Raw genomic sequence first — 20,036 nt, forward strand, 5'->3', positions numbered from 1 at the left:
CGCGCCCCATCTCCTCCCCCCACCTCCCCCGGCGCCGCACGTTTTATTTACATGTTTATCTCCCTGGGACGGCGGCACATTCATTTTTATAGCCTGTGCTTTCAAGCGCAGTCCAACGCCTCTGCAGACACACCAAATCTCCCGGGACACCCACCCGTGCGCGTTGTACAGACCCCTCTCGAAGAAAGTTCCGCTTTCGATGCGGTTTGAGAAGGCTAGAAAAGTAGACTTTGGGATTCGGTCAGACACCCAAGTTCCTCCGCCCTTTAAAAAGCCCTCTTTTTTCTTCTGAAACATAGTTTCAGAAATACTTTTCTAACAAGCGGAGCTTCTTGGAAGCTGAAAGCCGAGAGGAGAATAGGGCCCGGGTGGGAGATGAGGAGCGGCCTCTGAACATTCTCGGATGGAGATGCTGGGATTTTTGTGACCCAAGAAACAGAAGGGGGGCCGGGATCGGAATAGGGAGACGGCAGAACGGCCCGCGCCGTTCGCGCCACCCCAGCCGGGCGGTGGAGGTAGAGCGAAAGGGACAGAAGTTCTTCGAGAAGCAGGCTGAACGACCACTCCCACCACGCCTCCCCAAGCCGGGTCTGACTTCCTTACGGGCGAGAAGGGTCCAGCGATGCGGGGCGGCTGGGCGGGGGTACCACAGGGCCGCGCAGCGCCTTACCTGCGGCCTCGGGGCTGGAGGTGTCAGAGATGGTGTGCACCTCCAGCCTGTGCTTGGAGGAGTCCAGAGCGCGGGTCTGACCTGGAGCTAAGACCGAAGCCATAGCCAGCGGCTGGGGATGGTGACAGGAGGAGGACGAGGAGGTGGCCAACAGCTTGGTCCCTGCTGCTCCGTGCTCTAAGTGCAGCGGGCCTTTCATGCAGTTCATGGACGAAGGAGCGCGCCGCCCTACGTGTCCTGGGCCGCCGCCGCGCTGCGCTCTAGGCGCGGAGGTTCTCGGTGGTGGCAGCTGCGGGCAGAGCCAGGGAACACAACCACCCCCGCCGAGTCCTCCAGCCGAGCCGCCCCGTCTCCTTCGGAAGGCTCAAGTGAAAGGGGTCCGGCAGCCGAAAATCAACGGGCAAACGCAGCCATTCAGATGTGGGCAGGAGGGCACAGCTCTGAGCGTCTTTGGGGAGCAGGCTTGAAAGCTCCAAAGCGAAACGAGAGTGGGCAAAGACCCCTTTCTTCGCTTTCTCCCTCCCCCAAGTACCCCTCCAATAAGGAACGCTAACGCCGAGCGCGCTCCGCCCGCCCCCCGCGCGCAGCCCTGACAGCGGAGTGTCAAGAGTGACAGGGACAGGTAGCTGATATTGGATCCCCGTCACGGCGTCGGCGGCGGCGCGGGCCCCGGGTCGCACCCTCCGCAGCGCTCGCACGCACACCCCCCAGGGGTTGTCGAGCTCGAGCCCGGCCTCGCCGCAACTCAGCTCCCGGCAACCGGGCCAGCGACGGACCGGCTCCGCGGCTCCGCGCTTCTCTGTTGGCCTAACATCTTAAAACCAGAGGCGGGCTTCCTGGTGCCGAGACGTCACTCGGCCAAGGCCCTCCCCAACTCTCCCGCCTCTGCCTCCTCCCAGACGCTCCGCAGGGCTGGAGTGACGTGGCTCCTCACCAATCAGGAGGCCCAGAGCCGCGGCGGAGGGACAGTACTGCCTGCACCTATCAGCTGTGCGGGGCCGAGCCAATACCTCCCTGCGCCCACTGAGTCTACACCCGCAGGCTCCAGCCGAGCCAAAGACTGTCGGCTTTTTGTTTGGGCGGGGAGGTGGAAAGGATGAAGCTGGGAGTAAAAGGCTTCGGTGAAAGGAGCAGAAAGGTCGAGGGCTGGAAGGTACATGGATCAACAAGGCACCCTCCACCCCATCTTTTTGTGCCTTACTACATCCATTTCCAATCCAGAGGTGTTTTCCTCCCCCTGTATTGAAAGGAGACATGCTACTTAAAACCAGAAACATTAAAAACACCAACAAATCACCTCACCAATTTTCCAAACAGCCTGTCAGGTGAATGCTGCGCTAATCTGAAGAAGCTTTATTTTAATTGCAAAAAAAGACAGAGCCCTGAGAAGCCAGGCTAATAAATTAGAAATCGAGAAGCAAATGGACCCGTCAAAAGAAAATTACCTTGACTTTAAACGAACAACTGTTTGGTGGTTCACTCTGGATTTATACAAGAATAAAAAGTCGCCTCAGATCACGTTCTCTGTAATGCTTATTAGTCCCCAGACAGAAAACACACAATAGAATAGAAACCCTAGCCCAGCATTTTCAAAATGCTGAAAGCTTATCCATTCTACTTAACGTTGATTAAGACACATATCCTAGATCTTTCAAATTCCTTGTACACTGTATTAAGCTCGTCCTAACCGAAGAGAGGCTAGCTTTAAATTCGACTCTCTTGTTTACTTTATTATCAATCAGGTTGAAATCCATAAAGCTTGTAGAATCAACAGCCTTGAGCTAATTATATATAAAATATGCTTTAATGAGTTTCCATACAATTAAGAATGTTGCCAAATAACCAATTTCAAGGATAATTTTAAAGTCATTTTCTTTTCCTAGGAAGCTCAAGGCTGTCTTGAATTGTTAAAATCCAAGTAGGCAGAGTCAGTAGGCTATGAACTAAGGGTAAAAGCTTAGGAGAACACTCAGCTGGGAAAAGCGAAGCCTTATTCATTTATGTAAAACAAAGGGGGGAAAAAACACCTTTGGGGACATTTAACTCTTTACAGCACTATTTCCAGAGAAATTTAATTTCCAAAGAAAATGAAGAAAGAAATCCAAACATATTTAAAATAATTTTTGAAAGTCCTTTGTCCTCCAGCTTAGGTCAGCTGGAGAGCACAAACTAATCTCCCCTGGGTTCTGCACTGGCGATTGCTTTATTGTGGAGTTAGTGTTATCATCTCTGACTGTGTATTTGTTTGACATTACAGTCAATGATTTGCAACACGAGTATGAAGTATCTTCAGAAAACTCCCCCCTTGTCCTTGTTCACAAGATTGGGAAACTTATTCAGTCTGGGACAGAGTGGATGAAACAGACCAAAAATGTTTGTAACGTATGTGTCTCTCCCTTGCCCTGCCCAACCTGCCCCTCCAACCCTATCTATCTCCAACTCCTCTCCCATTTTAACCGTGCTTGAGAGCAGTCGGAGGAACCAAATGAGAGTTATTCTTTCGTTTCTCCAAACAAGTATCAACCCACTTTAAGAAGAATTTAGCTACAAGGGGGAACTTTCTTCATAGTAAACTTTAAATAAGCATTTCTGATTTTAACCTTTTATCCTAGTTCACCCCATTCCAGGCATACACACACCTGCTCAGAGGAGAACACATTCCCATGTGACAGGTCTTCATTAGCTGAGGCTCATACATCCAGCTATATTAGGTCCTGCAATCTTATCGCTAAATTATACGTATTACACCAGCAGTCTGTTGGTAAAGAAGGTTAAATTAATTTACATTCTGTTCATTATCTGGTGCTTAAATGACGCATTTTATCCCTGAGATTTGGAAGAGAATCTCCTCAGACCCCACAGCGTTTCACCGAAGACAATGCTCTTACATTTGTAGTGGTTTTTAATCTGATAAGACTCTAATTTGCTTAAGTCTTTTAAATAAGGGTTTTAGATGTTTCCAGCCATTTTCTTATTGAATTTCCTCTAATTCCCCCAAGATCATAAAGTATATGTGTCAAGTAAATATTTCCTCCCATTGTACTGCCAGCCGATGACCTATAAGTCAATATGAATCTAGCTTTTTTCTGCCCAATGTGTTTACTAATCATATTCCAGTTTTGTCTTTTAAACCTCAGCATAGCTGCAATCCCCACAGTACCACACCCTAAAGCCTCATTTCATGAAAGAGCTCTAACACATTAGAGAATGATTCTCCATCATAGTGAACATGCAGTGTTTTGATGAAAGCTCAGAGTGTTCTTCAAAACTCCTTACTTGAGAGAGCTGAGAAGCTCCATGGAACCATATGAATTTTAAGCCTATCTCTCATTAAACCTGCAGAATTTTGGTTTAAGCTTGGGTGGCTCTGCTTGACTAATAGAATTTTCATCAGGACAAATACTATTATGAAGGACCTGAACCAACCTCCAAAGTGACTGAAAAACCCAAGGCAAGTGACAGCTTCTCATAGCGCCAATACGTGGGAGATACTAAAAGTGCCAGGGATCTTCATGCTGCCTAAAAGCCTTAAAAGACAAGGAATCTCAAATTGTGTTGACTCATTGCAATGTCAAGTGGAGAATAAAGACCACTATCTGGAGCACTCTGGTTAGTAAAAACACAACCATATATATGTATTCCTATCCATCTATAGATATACACATATGTAATATCGTGGCTCCCACAAGCCCAGCTCTCTAAACGACTGAGCCAGTGAGGTGTTTCTTTGCATTTTCCAGCCAGAGTTTCAACTCTCTCCTAATCAACGAATCACTTCACAAACTCTTGAATTTGGGTAACACACTTCCCAAGCTCATTAAGGTTTACTCCATGGGCGGTAGGAGTAAATCAACAAGAAAAGTCTAGGTGAGGGGAAAGCAAGTGTGTAGTGGGGAACCACTACATTTCAATGAAACACATTTCAGTGAAAATTGTGATGGTGGAGGGCAATTTTGGGGGATTTAGTTCACAAAAACCGTGTGAGTACACAGGTACAGGCAATATAGATAAGGAAGAAGTTGGAAGGGAAAAAATCTTGTGTATTTTGGTTCAGCACTTCTGTCTCTCTCTCTCTCTCTCTCTCTCTCTCTCTCTCTCTCTCTCTCTCTCTCTCTCTCTCTCTCTCTCTCTCTCTCTCTCTCTCTCTCTCTCTCTCTCTCTCTCTCTCTCTCTCTCTCTCTCTCTCTCTCTCTCTCTCTCTCTCTCTCTCTCTCTCTCTCTCTCTCTCTCTCTCTCTCTCTCTCTCTCTCTCTCTCTCTCTCTCTCTCTCTCTCTCTCTCTCTCTCTCTCTCTCTCTCTCTCTCTCTCTCTCTCTCTCTCTCTCTCTCTCTCTCTCTCTCTCTCTCTCTCTCTCTCTCTCTCTCTCTCTCTCTCTCTCTCTCTCTCTCTCTCTCTCTCTCTCTCTCTCTCTCTCTCTCTCTCTCTCTCTCTCTCTCTCTCTCTCTCTCTCTCTCTCTCTCTCTCTCTCTCTCTCTCTCTCTCTCTCTCTCTCTCTCTCTCTCTCTCTCTCTCTCTCTCTCTCTCTCTCTCTCTCTCTCTCTCTCTCTCTCTCTCTCTCTCTCTCTCTCTCTCTCTCTCTCTCTCTCTCTCTCTCTCTCTCTCTCTCTCTCTCTCTCTCTCTCTCTCTCTCTCTCTCTCTCTCTCTCTCTCTCTCTCTCTCTCTCTCTCTCTCTCTCTCTCTCTCTCTCTCTCTCTCTCTCTCTCTCTCTCTCTCTCTCTCTCTCTCTCTCTCTCTCTCTCTCTCTCTCTCTCTCTCTCTCTCTCTCTCTCTCTCTCTCTCTCTCTCTCTCTCTCTCTCTCTCTCTCTCTCTCTCTCTCTCTCTCTCTCTCTCTCTCTCTCTCTCTCTCTCTCTCTCTCTCTCTCTCTCTCTCTCTCTCTCTCTCTCTCTCTCTCTCTCTCTCTCTCTCTCTCTCTCTCTCTCTCTCTCTCTCTCTCTCTCTCTCTCTCTCTCTCTCTCTCTCTCTCTCTCTCTCTCTCTCTCTCTCTCTCTCTCTCTCTCTCTCTCTCTCTCTCTCTCTCTCTCTCTCTCTCTCTCTCTCTCTCTCTCTCTCTCTCTCTCTCTCTCTCTCTCTCTCTCTCTCTCTCTCTCTCTCTCTCTCTCTCTCTCTCTCTCTCTCTCTCTCTCTCTCTCTCTCTCTCTCTCTCTCTCTCTCTCTCTCTCTCTCTCTCTCTCTCTCTCTCTCTCTCTCTCTCTCTCTCTCTCTCTCTCTCTCTCTCTCTCTCTCTCTCTCTCTCTCTCTCTCTCTCTCTCTCTCTCTCTCTCACACACACACACACACACACACACACACCTTCTTTGACTGGTTCTAGAAATTTTCAATCCCGCGAAACTCAGTGGGGTCCGTTCAGGGTAGCGGGTGGTGCTGCACAGCGTGCAGGGCGAGCATAGGAAGCCCAGTGCAGGTTTGGGTTTTCAAGTCCAAAGACATAAGGTATCATCTCAATTGGGTTTTCTTGCTTATTCTTTCAAAGGAAGCTTGAGGAAGGAAATGCGTGACTTGAGGCCAGCTGATATTTGCCACCGATTACCAGTCTTAAAGTCTTATTTAATTTCACAGTCTTTGGTGTTAGTTGCGAAAAGCCCCTCTGGCCATCGCGGTGAGACTGGTTGGGCTGTGCCGCCCTACTCTCCAGTCGCGGAGGTCAGGGTAAGGACTGGCATCCTATCAAGCGATCCACAGCTTTTGGGGAAAAAAATGTGTCCTCAAAGCTCATCTGGAAGATGGCTCAATTAGAGGACTCCCTGCGTTGTCGGGCTATAGAGGGGTGGGAGCCTTGTCCTGGTTCAGGCTAGCTCAAGGACGAGGCCCGCCAGGATTCTGCTTCGAGCCACGTGACAGGCCGAGTGTGCACAAGGTGGTGGAAGGCGCAGAGGTCAGATGGAGACCTTGCACCCAGCCCAAGAAGTGGCCTTTCCTCCCCTCCTTCCTCTTCCTGACTTTGCACACAAATCAAGCTGGAAAGTGTCCCCTCTCTACTTCCACCCTCAACCCCAGCCATAACCTAGAAATTAAAGGTTTTACTGTGGCTGATTTTTTTTCCTGAAACCCCATTCCTTAAATGGAATAAAAAGTGCTAGTTTGTTAAACAACAACAACAAAAAAGTAGATTCTTTTTGCATCAGAACGCTGTAGATGCACTGTGCAAATGGTCCCTATTTCTGTCCCTACACATTCAACAACTTGAGGTTTGGTGTGACTAGATAAGAGAGTTCAGGTGGCCGGAGGATAGGTACCCCCACACTCGCCAGTGAAAAGGAGATCAAGGGATTAGAGAAGACGGGAGCAGGGGGCTGCTGAAATTACTAAATCCAAATGCTGCAAAAGCCTTTTCGCGTTAATATGTTAGTACTACAGGTTTATCTGGCGCTCATTTTATCTTGCAACACTACTAGTCATGGAAAAGTAAAATAAAGAGAATGCTATAAATGTTTGTTGAGGGGAGAGAGAGATGGGAATAAGATAAATATCAGTATATCAATATCCAGGTCCAGAGAGAGACGTGGCAAGGAACTAACTGAAGTCACCTAAAAAAACAAAACAACAATTGGATTAAAGTGCTCCTCACTCCTCTCTCTTTCTCCTTTCTTTATTTCTTCCTCTCCATATCATGTCCATCATCTCCCTTTTCTATTTCTCTTGCTCTCCCTTCTTTCTGTCTTCCCTCTCCCAGACATGCTGGTAGCTAACATTCAGCATTAGTTGTCATGGTGACCATAAATCACATAAATCCAAAAATACCCACCTATAATCTGAGATGAAGCTTTTATTTCCCTAGCGAAATAATATTTTAAAAGCTGTCAGCTGACAAAAAAGGGAACCTAGCTCATTGTAGTAACCCAAGTAATATATTACTTCTAAAGGTTTAAATTAAAATGTCAGCCTGTTAAAAACATGCTGGGAGAATCTTGGGTACCCTTCATGTCAGATCCTCACAATGAAGTTGACTCCATCACTCCTGATCACTCTTTAACACATAAACACAATTTTTCGTGTGCTCTCTCCTATTAATTTATTCCCTCCCCTCCCAACTACCTTAGTCCTCACAGACTCTCTGCCTTGGGCTGTAAAAGAAAGGAGTCTCCACTAGGACCAGGAAGGCACTCCATGCTTTGTCTGAGCCTTTTGAGGGCCTTATATGTCGGTCCTGCTATCAGTCACTTCCTAAAATGAAAGATAGGAGCTTTGAGAGAAAAGGGTGCAGCTCAGGGCCACAATGAGGGTGACTTTTTAGGGGAGTTGAGAAGAAAGAAATGCAGAGAGCAGGACTGGTTGGGGGAAAGACTGAACAGTGGAGAGACTGAGCTGGGCAGGCCGGGTTTTGTGGTGAAGTCTAGCCCAGGAAAGGTATGGTATATTCTTCTACTCCTGCCCTTTTCTTCTCAGAGGAAACTTTCCCATTTGGAGACTCTGGTGGTGGTGGGGCGCGGTGGTGGGTGGCGGCCGCAGTTGGGCCTTTTGTCTTCTACCTTGGGCTTGTTGTCTTTTGCCTATCTTTGGATTACAGGGTATTCGCCTAGATGAAGAGCCATTAATTACCCATTCAGTCAATATTAGGAAGACCACAAAGCTTTTTACATAGGATTAAGAAGACATCAGATTGTTCCATTAGTATATTCCTGCTCACGAATAAGCTTTCGTTATACATTTTCTTTTCCCCCGAGCCGCTCTAACAACTGCTGCATATATTAACAGCGGGCGGTGAGGAGTAGCAGCCACACCAGCCTGACCAAACTTTTAGCGCGCACCCAGTCAGTAGCGAAGAACGCGACCTGTAAAGCCTGCCTCTGCGGGCGGGGATCCGCAGGGATTGACTACCTTGGGACAACTCTTCCAATTCCCCTGTTGAGGGGTGAGACACCAAAACCCCGCAAAACGGAGAGGCAGTGTATGCCAATAAACTGATTTGGCGGGGGAATTGAAAAGAAAATGGAAATCTCCTCTCTCTACTCTGCTCCCCTTTCTCGTCGCTTCTTGCTTCACACCTCACGTGCCTTGGCAGGCTCCTGTCCCTGTCCCCGCGCCTCACTGCGAGCCCCCAACCCATCTAAACACCCCTCTCTTTCTGACAGCGCTCAGGCCCGAACGCCGCCCCGAGCACCACGATTCTGCGTTTGGCTGCCAAAGGTCTGGGCTGCTGTCGCTGGTGTCCTTGTTAGCATTAAAGTCTCTTCATAACGGTGGAGGAACCAGGATTGTTTGTTTTCAGGGGTTACTTAGGGACCCACGTACTATGTGCTCGGCAAACATTTGCTGATTGAATGAATGAGGGGTCCGCTGCCACCGAAGCGGCGGGGTTATCCCGGGTCCTCTGAAGGAGACCGGCACCGAGCTGCTGCCCCGAGAGAGGGTGTGTGTCACGGCTAGGGCTCCGCACAGGGCTAGGGCTCCACACAGGGCCTTGGAGTCCTTTTCCCAAGGGAATGAAATTTTCGCGCACTGAGACCTACCTGGGTGGAACACTTTTAGCCTAGTCACTTTGCCAAAGCTATTTAAAAATTTATGGCGCCGCTAAGGAAGGCCGGGCAAAGGTATCCGCGCGGGGTCTGGTCGCGAGGCCACGGGCCAGGACCAAGTGGCGGCAGCTCCGATTGATTTCAGCCCGGAATCCAGAGCCACCGCCCCCAAACTTTAGGGTTACTGGACACGGGAGGATCAGCTCATTTCCTTCTTGAAGGTCAAGCTCACCTTTCGAGTTCACAAGGAGGCTCCTTTAGGGACACTCAAAACAAGGAAAAGCCGGGGACTTCTGCTGTAGGAAGACGTTCTCAGGGACCTCTGTCCCTTACTTCTTGGGGGTGGGGGGAGTACTGATTAACTTGCCAGCTCTAACCGGTTCCACCTGTCATGCCTAGCCATTCCTCTCACCACCCTCTCTTAAAGCCCTGGCCTTAGGGTCTCCAGTTGACCTCATGCTCCCTACCTTTTTGTAGTTCTAGCCAGGCTGTGGGTCACTCCGAGGAGTATCAAGGGGACCGGGACTCGATGGGAAGGGATGCAGGGCCAGGGCCTCCCAGAAGTTCACTCAACTTACTCAGAGCACGTTTTCAGTCTTCCATGAGGACATAGGGTTTGGTGGGGAGGTGAGGTTAGTGCCAATAATAAAATATCCTGGCCCTTTTTGGAAATTGCAGGTCATTGTAAACATTTTTTTTTTATTTTCGAAAACAAATAACTTTTAAAATGGAGAAAATCTGTTTTTTGTTTTTTTTCAAAGCAGGCTATGGCCAGGAGTTTGCTTATTACATAAGTTAAATTTACTTATATTCAGTAAAGCAGACACTGGCAACCTTCCTGAAGGGGGTGTTGTAACTTTGCCCATTCATTTTTTTTTTTTTTGGTGGCATTTTGATCTACCAGTGCTCTAAAAGTCAATAAAAATCAAGATTTTTCAGCATTTCTTCCTATCATATACCTCTCCTTAATGGTATTAAACATGTTTGGGCAGCAAATTTCTTCTTTGACCCAAACGGTAGAAAAGAGATTATTGGCAGTGTAGAGGAAGAGCCCTTTCAGGTGCAGTAAAATAATCCAGGCCTAAAAGTAATGGTTATTTCTAGTTCTTTATTTATTATCAAAAGCGAAGAAATGTCCAGGGTCACCTGCCAGCACTGTGACAAAAACCCACAGGGCTCACCGGCTTGCTAGCTTCTTCCCCACTTCGGAGGCCCCCATCACAGCCCAGGCTTCTCCTGGAAGGGGCCCTGTCTCCCTAGGTCACATGGAGTCCACCTGTCCTCAGAAACCATTCCTGAGGTCAAAGAACCCTGGGTGAGGGTAGGGATAGGAGGAGAAATTTTGCGTCTCTCCAGTTTGTATCCCAGCGAGATGTGTTAGCCTCGGCTGGGCGGCAGCCAGTCCACCCAGTGCGAAGTCAGATTGGGGAGAGCACCCCTAGTCTGGCTGGAGCCAGGGCTGAACCCGCACAAAGCATTTTCCCCAGGAGTCTTCGCTGCTCTTGATTTTTAACCATATCCCAAACATACCCCGGTCTAATAATTTATTTTTACGACCGATTATCAAACAGAAGAAGAATTTAACACAATCTTAATGACAGAAATCACCCAACGTTATCTCTGCATGGCCCCATTTAACCCCATGGGGTTAATCCCGGACAAGCGAGCATTTAACTGGCCCAGCAGGACTCGCGATATTGTGCAATGTCGAGGCCGGTCTACTCCGGACCACTTTAGACGTTTTATTTCAACAAGTGATGTTTTTCTCTCAGATTCACTGAGAAGCCCTAGTGCAGGCCTTTTGTTTTCTTCTTAGTAATATGGTTTGTTTATTTGGCGAGGGTGCCAATTCGTCCCCCTCCGGCACCTATTACATTTGTATCCTTACTCTTTAATCCGGAAAGAGGTGGTTAGGGCCGGGGGCCGAGGGTCCGTGGGGGGTGGAAGGTGCTTTATCGCCTTACATTATCAAAGGTCAACAACCACCTAAGGCTAGGCACTTATTTATTAAGGAGCCTGGAAAACCCGGAGAATAGAGGAACAGTAAATTTGAATTTTTCATGGATTCCAAGGGAAAGCTTGACCCCTCATCCCACACACACACACACACACACACACCCCTAAAGGACAAGTTTCAATTCAACAAAGACCTGTGCAACGGGTTGGAGACGTTTTAACTTTTACATAAGCCTGCAGACTATGAGCAGCAATGTCCCTTGACTCATCCAGAGTGAAACCAACCAAACAAAGACACCACCAAAACCCGAGGCCCTGCAACCAGCACAACAGGTAGGTTCGCGTCCACAGGGGAACACACTCCATTCCATCCTTGGCTGCTGCGCACAAGTCGCTGCCCTCTGGCTCTACCGGCTATTGTCAGCCCCTCCATTTCCCCGGCCACGCGAATCTCCGCCAACACAAGCCTCAAGTGCTCGCCTCCCGCGGTAAACTCTGCACCCACAAGCCTGGGCGGGGCACGGCTAAGAGCCGCCGGGACGTGGTGGGCCCTTAGTGGTGCTACACGCAGTGGGACGTGGCGAGCGACAGAGGTCGCTGTTGGACCACTTTTCCATGCCAGCTAGAGGCACCGAGGTGGGTTGGGGTGTGAGTAGATTAGGCTACTTGGAAAGCGCGAGAAAAAACCAGTGGGAGAGGTGTGGGGTCTCAGGAGTGCAGTACGATCTGGGGAAAGGAATTAACGTCCCTGGGACGGCTGCTTCCCGTACCACCCAGAGGCCAAGTGTTTAAGTTCAAGGAGCAGGGCTGCCCGTCTGGCGAGCTCGCCTGCGTGCGCCTCACGAGGCCCAGAGGCCCAGAGGTGGGTGACCAGCGCATGGCCTGCACTTCGCTCCCGGCCTTACCATTGGCGCCAGGATGCTGCCGCGGGAAGAGCTTGCTGCTGGCCGCCTCTTTCCGGCTCTCGGGAGAGTCCGTGAACTCGACCTTTTTGATTTCGGAGTCTTTGGAGAAGAGGCATTCAACGGCCGCCGGCTGCACGCCTGGGCGGCGCGCGCCCGCCCCACGTGCGGGGAGAAAGAGGCCCCCGGCCGCCGCGGAAAGCAGCGGGCATTGGGGAGGCGGGGAGTGAGGGGGGTGGAGAGGATGAGGGAAGACGGAGGAGAAAGAGGGACAAAGAGCAAAGACCCAGTTAGAAGGAAAAACGGAGGGCACTCTGTCTCGTCTATTCTCTGGCCACCTGGCGCAGGGTGAGTCCTCTGTCGGCGCCACCCCGACTGTCAGCGGCTCCGGAAGGGAAGAGTAGGCTGGGGGCTTCGGGACGCGGCGAGCGTCTCCCTCCCTATCCACAGCCCTACCACAGGAGAGGCCGCCGGCCCCCGGGGCCTTATTTCCTTCCTGCCCTGGCCAGCCTCTCAAAGAAGCTCCCCGTGCCAAGGTCTCACTGCGGGGTCGATGCCCTTTCGCCGCCCTCGCGTGGCGCAGTCTCCCGTCGGGGGGCCGGGAAGGAGAAGCAATCTTACCTAATTGCACACACGCCGACACTAGTTTGCGGCAGTTGGTCTCCATTCCCCGTTGTCTGCAAAACAGAAGAGAAGGACGGCTGTGAGAAGCGGCGGTCCGCGGGCGCGCAGGGCTCAAGGGAGGCTCCCTGGGGGTCGCGCAACTTCGACATTCGCTAATAAGCGTCTGCTCCGTGCTAAATTCTCGGACCTGACAACCACTGGCTGGCTGACTTCATCCCCACCCTGCCCCCGCCCCGGTGTGTGTCGGGGGATCTCTCTTCAGAGTCGCAGCGAATGGGCCCAGGGATTTTTGGCCTATAAAGCTACCGCGTTCTGGGCACCTGGGCTGTGGATCTATTCACGAGGTGTCTGTCAGGGGTTAAGGGCCCGTCTGAACACCAGGGCAACCTTAGCAGAAATAATTTGGGTGGCGGGTGGAGAGGCCTTTTCTATTGGAAAGCTATGTGCGAAGGCCACCATTCAGCATAGTGCTCGTCGGTTAGTTGGAACTCAGTAAACATTTGTAGAATGTCAGGGTCAATTTGTTCTTGTCCTAAACAGCAGTTGCCCTCAATTTTCTGTAATTCTGAACCGAACAGGGCTCTAAGGCTCTCTGCCTAGGGGTCTCCAGAAACGAGCCGGCTTTGGGCCTCTCATCCATCAGGAGCCACTTTTCCATATTTAGCCACACTTCTCCCTGGAGATATTCAATCGGCCATTTATTTACCGTAAAGTAAGATTTAAGATCGCAGACGAGGGAAACGGTGTGGCCTGAGTGAGACTAAGGAGAGCGGGGCGAACGTCCCCAGAGGGTGTACTGCCCGCCAAAGACGGAGAAATATCTTTGAGAGAGCGACTCCCCCAGCCCCCCTCCCCCGCCCTTCTCCTCTCAGGCAAACGAAATCTTTTTCAAATTTTCAACCACAACGTAGTGAGTCAAGCGTTTAACGCGCGCCCCCTTCTCCGCCACAGGCAAACCGGGAGAGGTGGGTGGTGAGGGGCTTTGTCGGGGTGAATAGAAGAGCTGCTTGAGCTGCTTTAAAGACAGAAGAAATGAAAGAAAGCCCTGGGCTCCCCAGGCCCGCTCGATCGCGGCGCCTGCCTTACTCCACGCTAACCAGGGTACGCTGGCGGCAGGAGAGCCCACTGCACTCGGGTCCAGGGCTGAGGGTGGGCGCGGGCGTTGCCAGGATGGCGGAAGGGCAGAGGTGGGCAGGTAGCTGCGGGTCTGCCTCTGGCCTGAGTCGCATTTCCCTGCTCCTTGGCCTCTCCTAAAAGGAGCCGGACCTGGGACCTCTGACCAAGGTCGCTGGCTAGAGAAGAGGCTGCCCCGAGCAGCGGCGTGGGGATCCAGGGTTGGGGACGGCCAAACATTTCTCCCACCCTCTCGTGAGGGCGCGGGTGGGGGCTCTGCCGATGCTTGCGGGCCCAGGGGCCCAGAAGTAGTAGTTTGGCGGCTCCAGATTTAGTGATTCTGCAGTAAAATCACAGGATTAGTCCCTGATTGAGATGTCTGTTCGTGAGATATTACAAAATTCATTATCACAGCTTTCTACTAACTCGATATGAAGTAACACAGATGGGATTTTATTAGTCCAGACTTCAAATGTTTACTTATGATAATTTCAGGGGAAATTTGCATGTCATCATCATTTTGATAATCTGTTTTTTTTTTTAAATGTCTGAACTGGCTGCATTATTAGTGGATAGTCAGAGCATTGCAGATGGTAACTGCAAATATATATTTTTAAATTTTTTTTTTAAAAATAATGAAATATACAAAAGAAAAAGATCGGGTCACTTGGTGTAAAGTCAGTCAATTATTACACATTCTCTCCCACTCCAAAGCTTCAGTTCTGAAGACCAAACAAAGTAATACAAAACAAATCTTCAAGAACTCTGCTCTAAGGATTGAAAAGAAGGTCAAGGCATGTTCCTTAGCTCACTCCTAGTGTCCTTGTGACTTGGGGATTTATTTAGCAGTCAAAATGAGCCCTGCATTTTTTTTCTTTTTTGCTTTATATAAAGACCAGGCCTACTAGATGAATAGAGTCTAAATAACTAGGGAAGATAATTAAAAAAATTTTAAAACTTTCCAATTCCTGTCTGCTGATCCTTAAACTTGCCCTGTCAAGGCAAGTCTTACAAGACAAATTTGGCTGCGGGATTTAGGGACTGGCTTTGGTGCATCGTCTCACAGATTAAGATGTGCAACTTTTCCTGATGGAAATTTCTCACCCAAAAGTTCATGTCCTGCTTGGAACGTATATGCCAGGCAATTTTTCTCTGGCCAACTTGAGCATGCTAAAAGCACTACACAGCTCATGGAGCATATTGAACCACAATGGCCAAGGCAGGCAGGCAAGCTCTAAGAAATAAAACAATTTGCTTAAAAATAATTTCTGATGATTGTCATAAGAAAAAAATGCAGAAAAAACGTACTAACAATAATTCCAAATCCTTTCACATTTCTCCCCCTGTCTTTCACTTTGATATCCTATAACAAAATCTTCAATGGAAATTTTAAAAATAAACAGCACAAGGACATATGTTTTAAATGAACTAAATTGGTGAGATTAGCCAGTAAATTAATTTGCAGTGGGTAATCATTTAAGGAAATTAAAATACTGCATAACACAGTCTTGTATTTTACCAGTTTAAGCCTTCTTCTAAACCAATTAATATTGATGCTTTAGGAACACTTGAAGACAAACATACTCAAGTTGAGGAACAATGCACCTGAATAATTTAAGTGTAGTTTTGCTAAGATTAAGTAAAACATTCCACAAATGAAGTAGCCATTTAATTTTTAGGGCAAGTTTGACTATTGAAACCTTGGATGATAATTTTATGTTACATCAACAAAAACTTCCAATCTATTGTGCCGAATTGCTTTGTTTCCTTGGCTTAATTGGTATTTGAATTTTAGATGAATTTTCTTCAAAACGGTATTAAAGTCATCTTTAATTCTTATTAATGGCTTTAAAAATTCCAGGTAATCTCTAAATTAGGTCAATTTATCATAAAATATTTTAGAATGTATGAATTCCCATGTTACTTTAATTCATAATAGTAAAAGATTTTTTCCATTTAGTTTAGCAAGACAATATTTTCACAAAATAGAGTAAAAATCTGACTAACCTATGACAGTTTGATTTATAAAGTGCTTAGAAAAGTAAAGTCATTAATTGAAATAAAAAGATTTAGAACCAAATTTTTTTTTCTTACTGGACAGTTGTAAAATAGTCCTCTCTCCAGCACCCATTTAAAATGTATCTCTTGAAGTGCAAGACTGGAGTTGACTGGTGATCAATTTAAAGGATTTATAATCCGAAGTAATTGTGTGAGCATGGCATCCAGTTCTGGCTCCCAGGTAATTCGTTTGGGCCTGAGAGGTCACTAACTGCCAGTTAAGATGGAATCTTTTTTCCAATTGGTAACAATGGGAAGGGGGCTAATCTTCCAGTAGCTGAAACTTTGTACCCGGCCCTTTATCTTGAGAATGCTAATCCTCAGCCTAAGGATCTGTCCCTGCCGTGTTGGCACCGAGATTTAAGGGAAGGTACCTCGTTTTAAGTGCCAGCCATGGTCTCACTTCCCACTAGACTTCAGCGCCCCGTAGATTGTTAGTGTCTGTGACTGGGGACGAAAGGAACATGGCTTTGCAAGATTTGTTTGCCAACTGCGTTACTTCGAGGGGTAGTGGTGTTAAGGGGGAGGGAGGCAGCTCCAAGAGCTACAAATCACCTACAGTGAAGATTCTCCAAAGTGGAACAAATTTCCAAATTCGCATTATCTCACATCCCTGCGGGACAGACGGCCTCCACTTACCGGCTACCGGGAGAGAGCTGTTGTCTCCGTGTCCCGCCGCTTCCCGGGGAGATTTCCAGTGAGCCAGGCGCGGGCTTGACCGCAAGCGCCCGAAAGCCGGGCTAAGAGGACTGCGGGGCTCCCGAGAGTGCCAAGTTCCGAGGGAGTCCACGGGGGCCTCCGGAATCTAGCCGTCACTGGCAGTTTCTTTCCGCGCCGCTCCAGCTTTCTCGCTCGGTCTCGCACTCTCTCTCTCCTCCCTCGCTCTCATCCCTCTCTCTTCCCTCTGCTCCGATTCCGTGTGGGGAGTGACGTGACGTCAGCAGAGATTCCACCAAACTCCACTGCACAGTGGCGGGCGGGCCGGCGGGCGGCCGAGCCGGGCTGCGCGGCGGGCGAGTAGGAGCCAGCACAGCGCTCGGGCGAGCGCGGGGGGAGAGAGCAGGGGCGCGGAGAAACGAGGCAGGGGAGGGAGGTGGATGCTGGCGGGCCAAAGAGTCGGGAGCCCGAGAAAGAGGCCGGGAGAGCGTAGGAAGGAGAAGGAGCCTGGCAGGGCGCTTAGACAGGAGCAGACGAGCAGCAGGCGCACACACACCCACTGTGGAAAGAGGACAAGAAGGGAGGATGGGAGAGAGGAGGAGAAAAAGGAATCTGCGCCAAACTGGGAGCTCGAAGAAATCAGAGGGGGAGGGCCAGGGCGTCGGGGAGACAGAAAGGTACTCCTAGGAAGCAAACCGAGACAGATAGGGAGGAGAAGGGACAAGGAGAGTGGCCCAAGAAATGGAACAAAGGACAGTGTGCATGGGATTGTTTGGGACCAGGAGTGTGGGGTGTGAGTTTGAGTGTGCCTGTGTGACCTTCTTTCAGGCCTGCGTGGTTGAAGGACGAGGTCAAATAAACGAGAGATTGCGGGGACTGGGGGTAGGGAGTGAAGGGCGGACAGGAGGCTGGAGTTAAGGTAGGCGGGGTGGGGGTGAGATAGGACGACAGGAGAAATCTGGAAAAGTAGGTGAACGGGGACAACCAGGAACGAGTGAGCGAGACTAGTCAACCGGAGAAGGCCAGGAAGCTTAGCCCAGCACCGAGGGCCGGGACACAGGCGCCTGAGGTCAAGGCAAGGGACCGGGCGGGCACGCGGCACCGGGTGTCCGCGCGCAGGTGGGCAGGGCCGCGTATTGACCAGTGTCCACCAAGGGATTTCTCTGGACAAGGCTCGGGCACTTATAGAGTTTAGAATTTCCTCTGCTGTACCTACACTCAGCAAGTTCACTCCAGGTCACGGATATCTCATTTTTTAAAATGACGAGGTTAAGGTTCCTGGCGAGCATAGTATTAAATTGCACGGGACGGTGGTAGGGGTGGGAAGGGAAGCTCCCCTTAAATCCACATTTGCTTCTAAAAATCGGAGAATATGTGAAGTTAGAGAGATTATTTTACCCGAAAAGTGTGACTTACTTCTAAACTCTGATTTTCCAATTTTTTGACTGGAGAAAGGGCGTGTGTTTTGATAGCAAGCAGGGTTACGCTCTGTCCTGCCTTTGGGTGGAAGGATTATAAATAAGATTTGCCTGGATGACCAGGTACGAAGGCTTCTGCCAAGCATATTGGACAAAGTTCATTCAATCTCAAGGGCGTCCTGTTAATGTATGTTTTTGGAAAGTGCCAGAAAACAGCCATAGCTCTTGGTTGGGTTTTCTCACCAATATTAATTCCTGCACAGAAGCAAAACTCAGCCAGCCCTGTCATTAAAGAGCCCTCTCTTTTGACCCTCAATGGAGAATAAAGTTCCCCCTAAAAGTTATATTGCTCTTCCTAAATCAACATACCAATTCTCACAATTTTAGGAAAATATAATGACTTGTTGGACCAATGTGAGTGAAATATGTACATTAAGAAGGCCTGGTGTGTAAAATAACCCAGGTCACCACATAGGTGTTGGGCTTTCCTTGCATTTGGGGGCTGTCTGGAACATGTTATATATTTTCTTGAATTACTCCGTGTTTTTAATTCATTCGAGTTAGCAGTAAAAACAGGCAAACAAACTTGCCCAATTTGTTTTGAGTGCTAAATCCCTTCACTTTGAAATAGCTAACAGTCGACAGATGGACTCATTTTGTGGAAAGGGTTAGCCTCTTCACCACGAAGAAAACTGAGGAGAAATCTACATTTTAAAGCCATTTCTAACCTCCACATAACATCCGTGAAAACTCAAACTTTCTCTCTTTACTGGGTGAAGAGTCAAGACAGTTTTATTTAAGGGAAGAGAAATGAGAGGAAAATGCCCACGTGCTGCTTTTATTTTTATTTCCCCTCTGTCTCTGGGAATTTTTATTTCTCGTTTCTGAAATCTTGCTGAGGCAAGAAAATCAAATTTAATCAACAAGTCCTACAACTGAAATCTAAAGTCACGACGTACCAGCAAACGTAGTCCAAGAGAGACATTTCCATCTCTGCCTGTCGAGGATTTCTCCCACTCCCGAATTAATGTCCTCCCCCATTTTCTCTTTCATTTTATAGAGATAAAGAGACGCTGATAGCAGAGCGGACTCGCCTTCATCTGGTGGCGAGGATGGGAAATCTCACGGAAAGGTGGGAAAAGAGTGAGAAAAATCAGAGACAGGAGAATTCAGAGACCCGGGGAGACAAGAGAGAGAGAACAGGGCTGCGCGCGGGAGACGCGCAGATCTGCGCGTGCAGCCCCCTCCGTGTCTGGATTCAGAGGTTTGCACACAAGGGCTAGGATGAAGGGGATCCAGGAAGCTCACATCCTCTCGCCTCCATTCTGTCTGGAGTCTCGCGCGCCAGGGGCTGGTTAACCCCAGTCGGGCCGTCACAGACACACTGCGCTGAGCTTTTGGGTCCTCGCCTCGCTCAGCGCCAGTGCAGCTGAAGTGAGCAGCTGGTGGGAAATGCAAATGGCTCCTGGAGAAATAGCAGATACAGAATGATTCTCATTCCCTCCTCGAGTGTGTGGAAGGAGCCGGACATACGTTTCACGCTCCTAATCCTTCTTTTACATTTTTGGTCATACTCCTATTAAACAACTAATTAATGCCCAGAACCACCGGGGAATACATTAGGCATGCAACAGAGAGGCAGGGTGCTGGGGGGGCTACAAACCGCCGGGCTGATGTAAGACGTGGATTTCAGGTTTTTCCCTGTCTGAGCAGAAATGGGAGAGTGGGCCTTGGTGATTGTATTTTGATTTCGATTACTCCAAATTAGAAGGGAGGTGGAGGGAGTGTCTAAGCAAAGCAAGCCCTTTCTGCCCTGCAGATGTAAACAAGATTGCAGCATCAAAGGTACCAGCTCCTCAAGGGCCAGGTCGCCTGGACTGGGAGCAGGGGTGGGGAGATGCTGACCTTATGTATCTGTGAATTTCAAAGATGTTACCATTCGACATAAACAACTTGGGCGGATCTCCTGGTAATCCTTGATGAGACTCGGTGTACTAGAATATCTTTAAAAAATTTCCCCAGATATATACATCTTTTTCACTTAAATAAAATTTTGCACTGTGTCTAGAGATAATAACTTTCCAGTAAACCAGTGCACTGGACCATTCCCCCTAGCTGTTTCTTCTGTCTTTTCGGCTATATGATTTCATGTGTGCGGGACACAGGGAATTAAACATAGCAC

General features: G+C 48.8%; 1 protein-coding gene across 3 annotated transcripts in view; it reads right to left on the reverse strand.

Moving 5' to 3' along the window:
- PITX2 (paired like homeodomain 2) overlaps positions 1-20,036 on the reverse strand; it is a 26,011-nt gene that overhangs the window by 4,251 nt on the left and 1,724 nt on the right. The window contains exons 2-4 of one of the 3 annotated variants that reach the window (XM_006918922.2): positions 16,419-17,792; positions 12,606-12,661; positions 11,988-12,125 (exon numbers count right to left, since the gene is read on the reverse strand). In XM_006918922.2, coding sequence (XP_006918984.1) covers positions 11,988-12,125; positions 12,606-12,651 — 184 coding nt within the window. In that variant the 5' untranslated portion in view covers positions 12,652-12,661; positions 16,419-17,792. Of the gene's footprint in view, positions 1-670; positions 1,494-11,987; positions 12,126-12,605; positions 12,662-16,418; positions 17,793-20,036 lie in introns of those variants that run through there. The other 2 variants (XM_006918923.2, XM_006918921.2) reach the window with 2 other exon arrangements.

Source organism: Pteropus alecto, unplaced genomic scaffold, assembly GCF_000325575.1.
Source record: "Pteropus alecto unplaced genomic scaffold, ASM32557v1 scaffold5, whole genome shotgun sequence".
Lineage (NCBI taxonomy): Eukaryota > Metazoa > Chordata > Mammalia > Chiroptera > Pteropodidae > Pteropus > Pteropus alecto.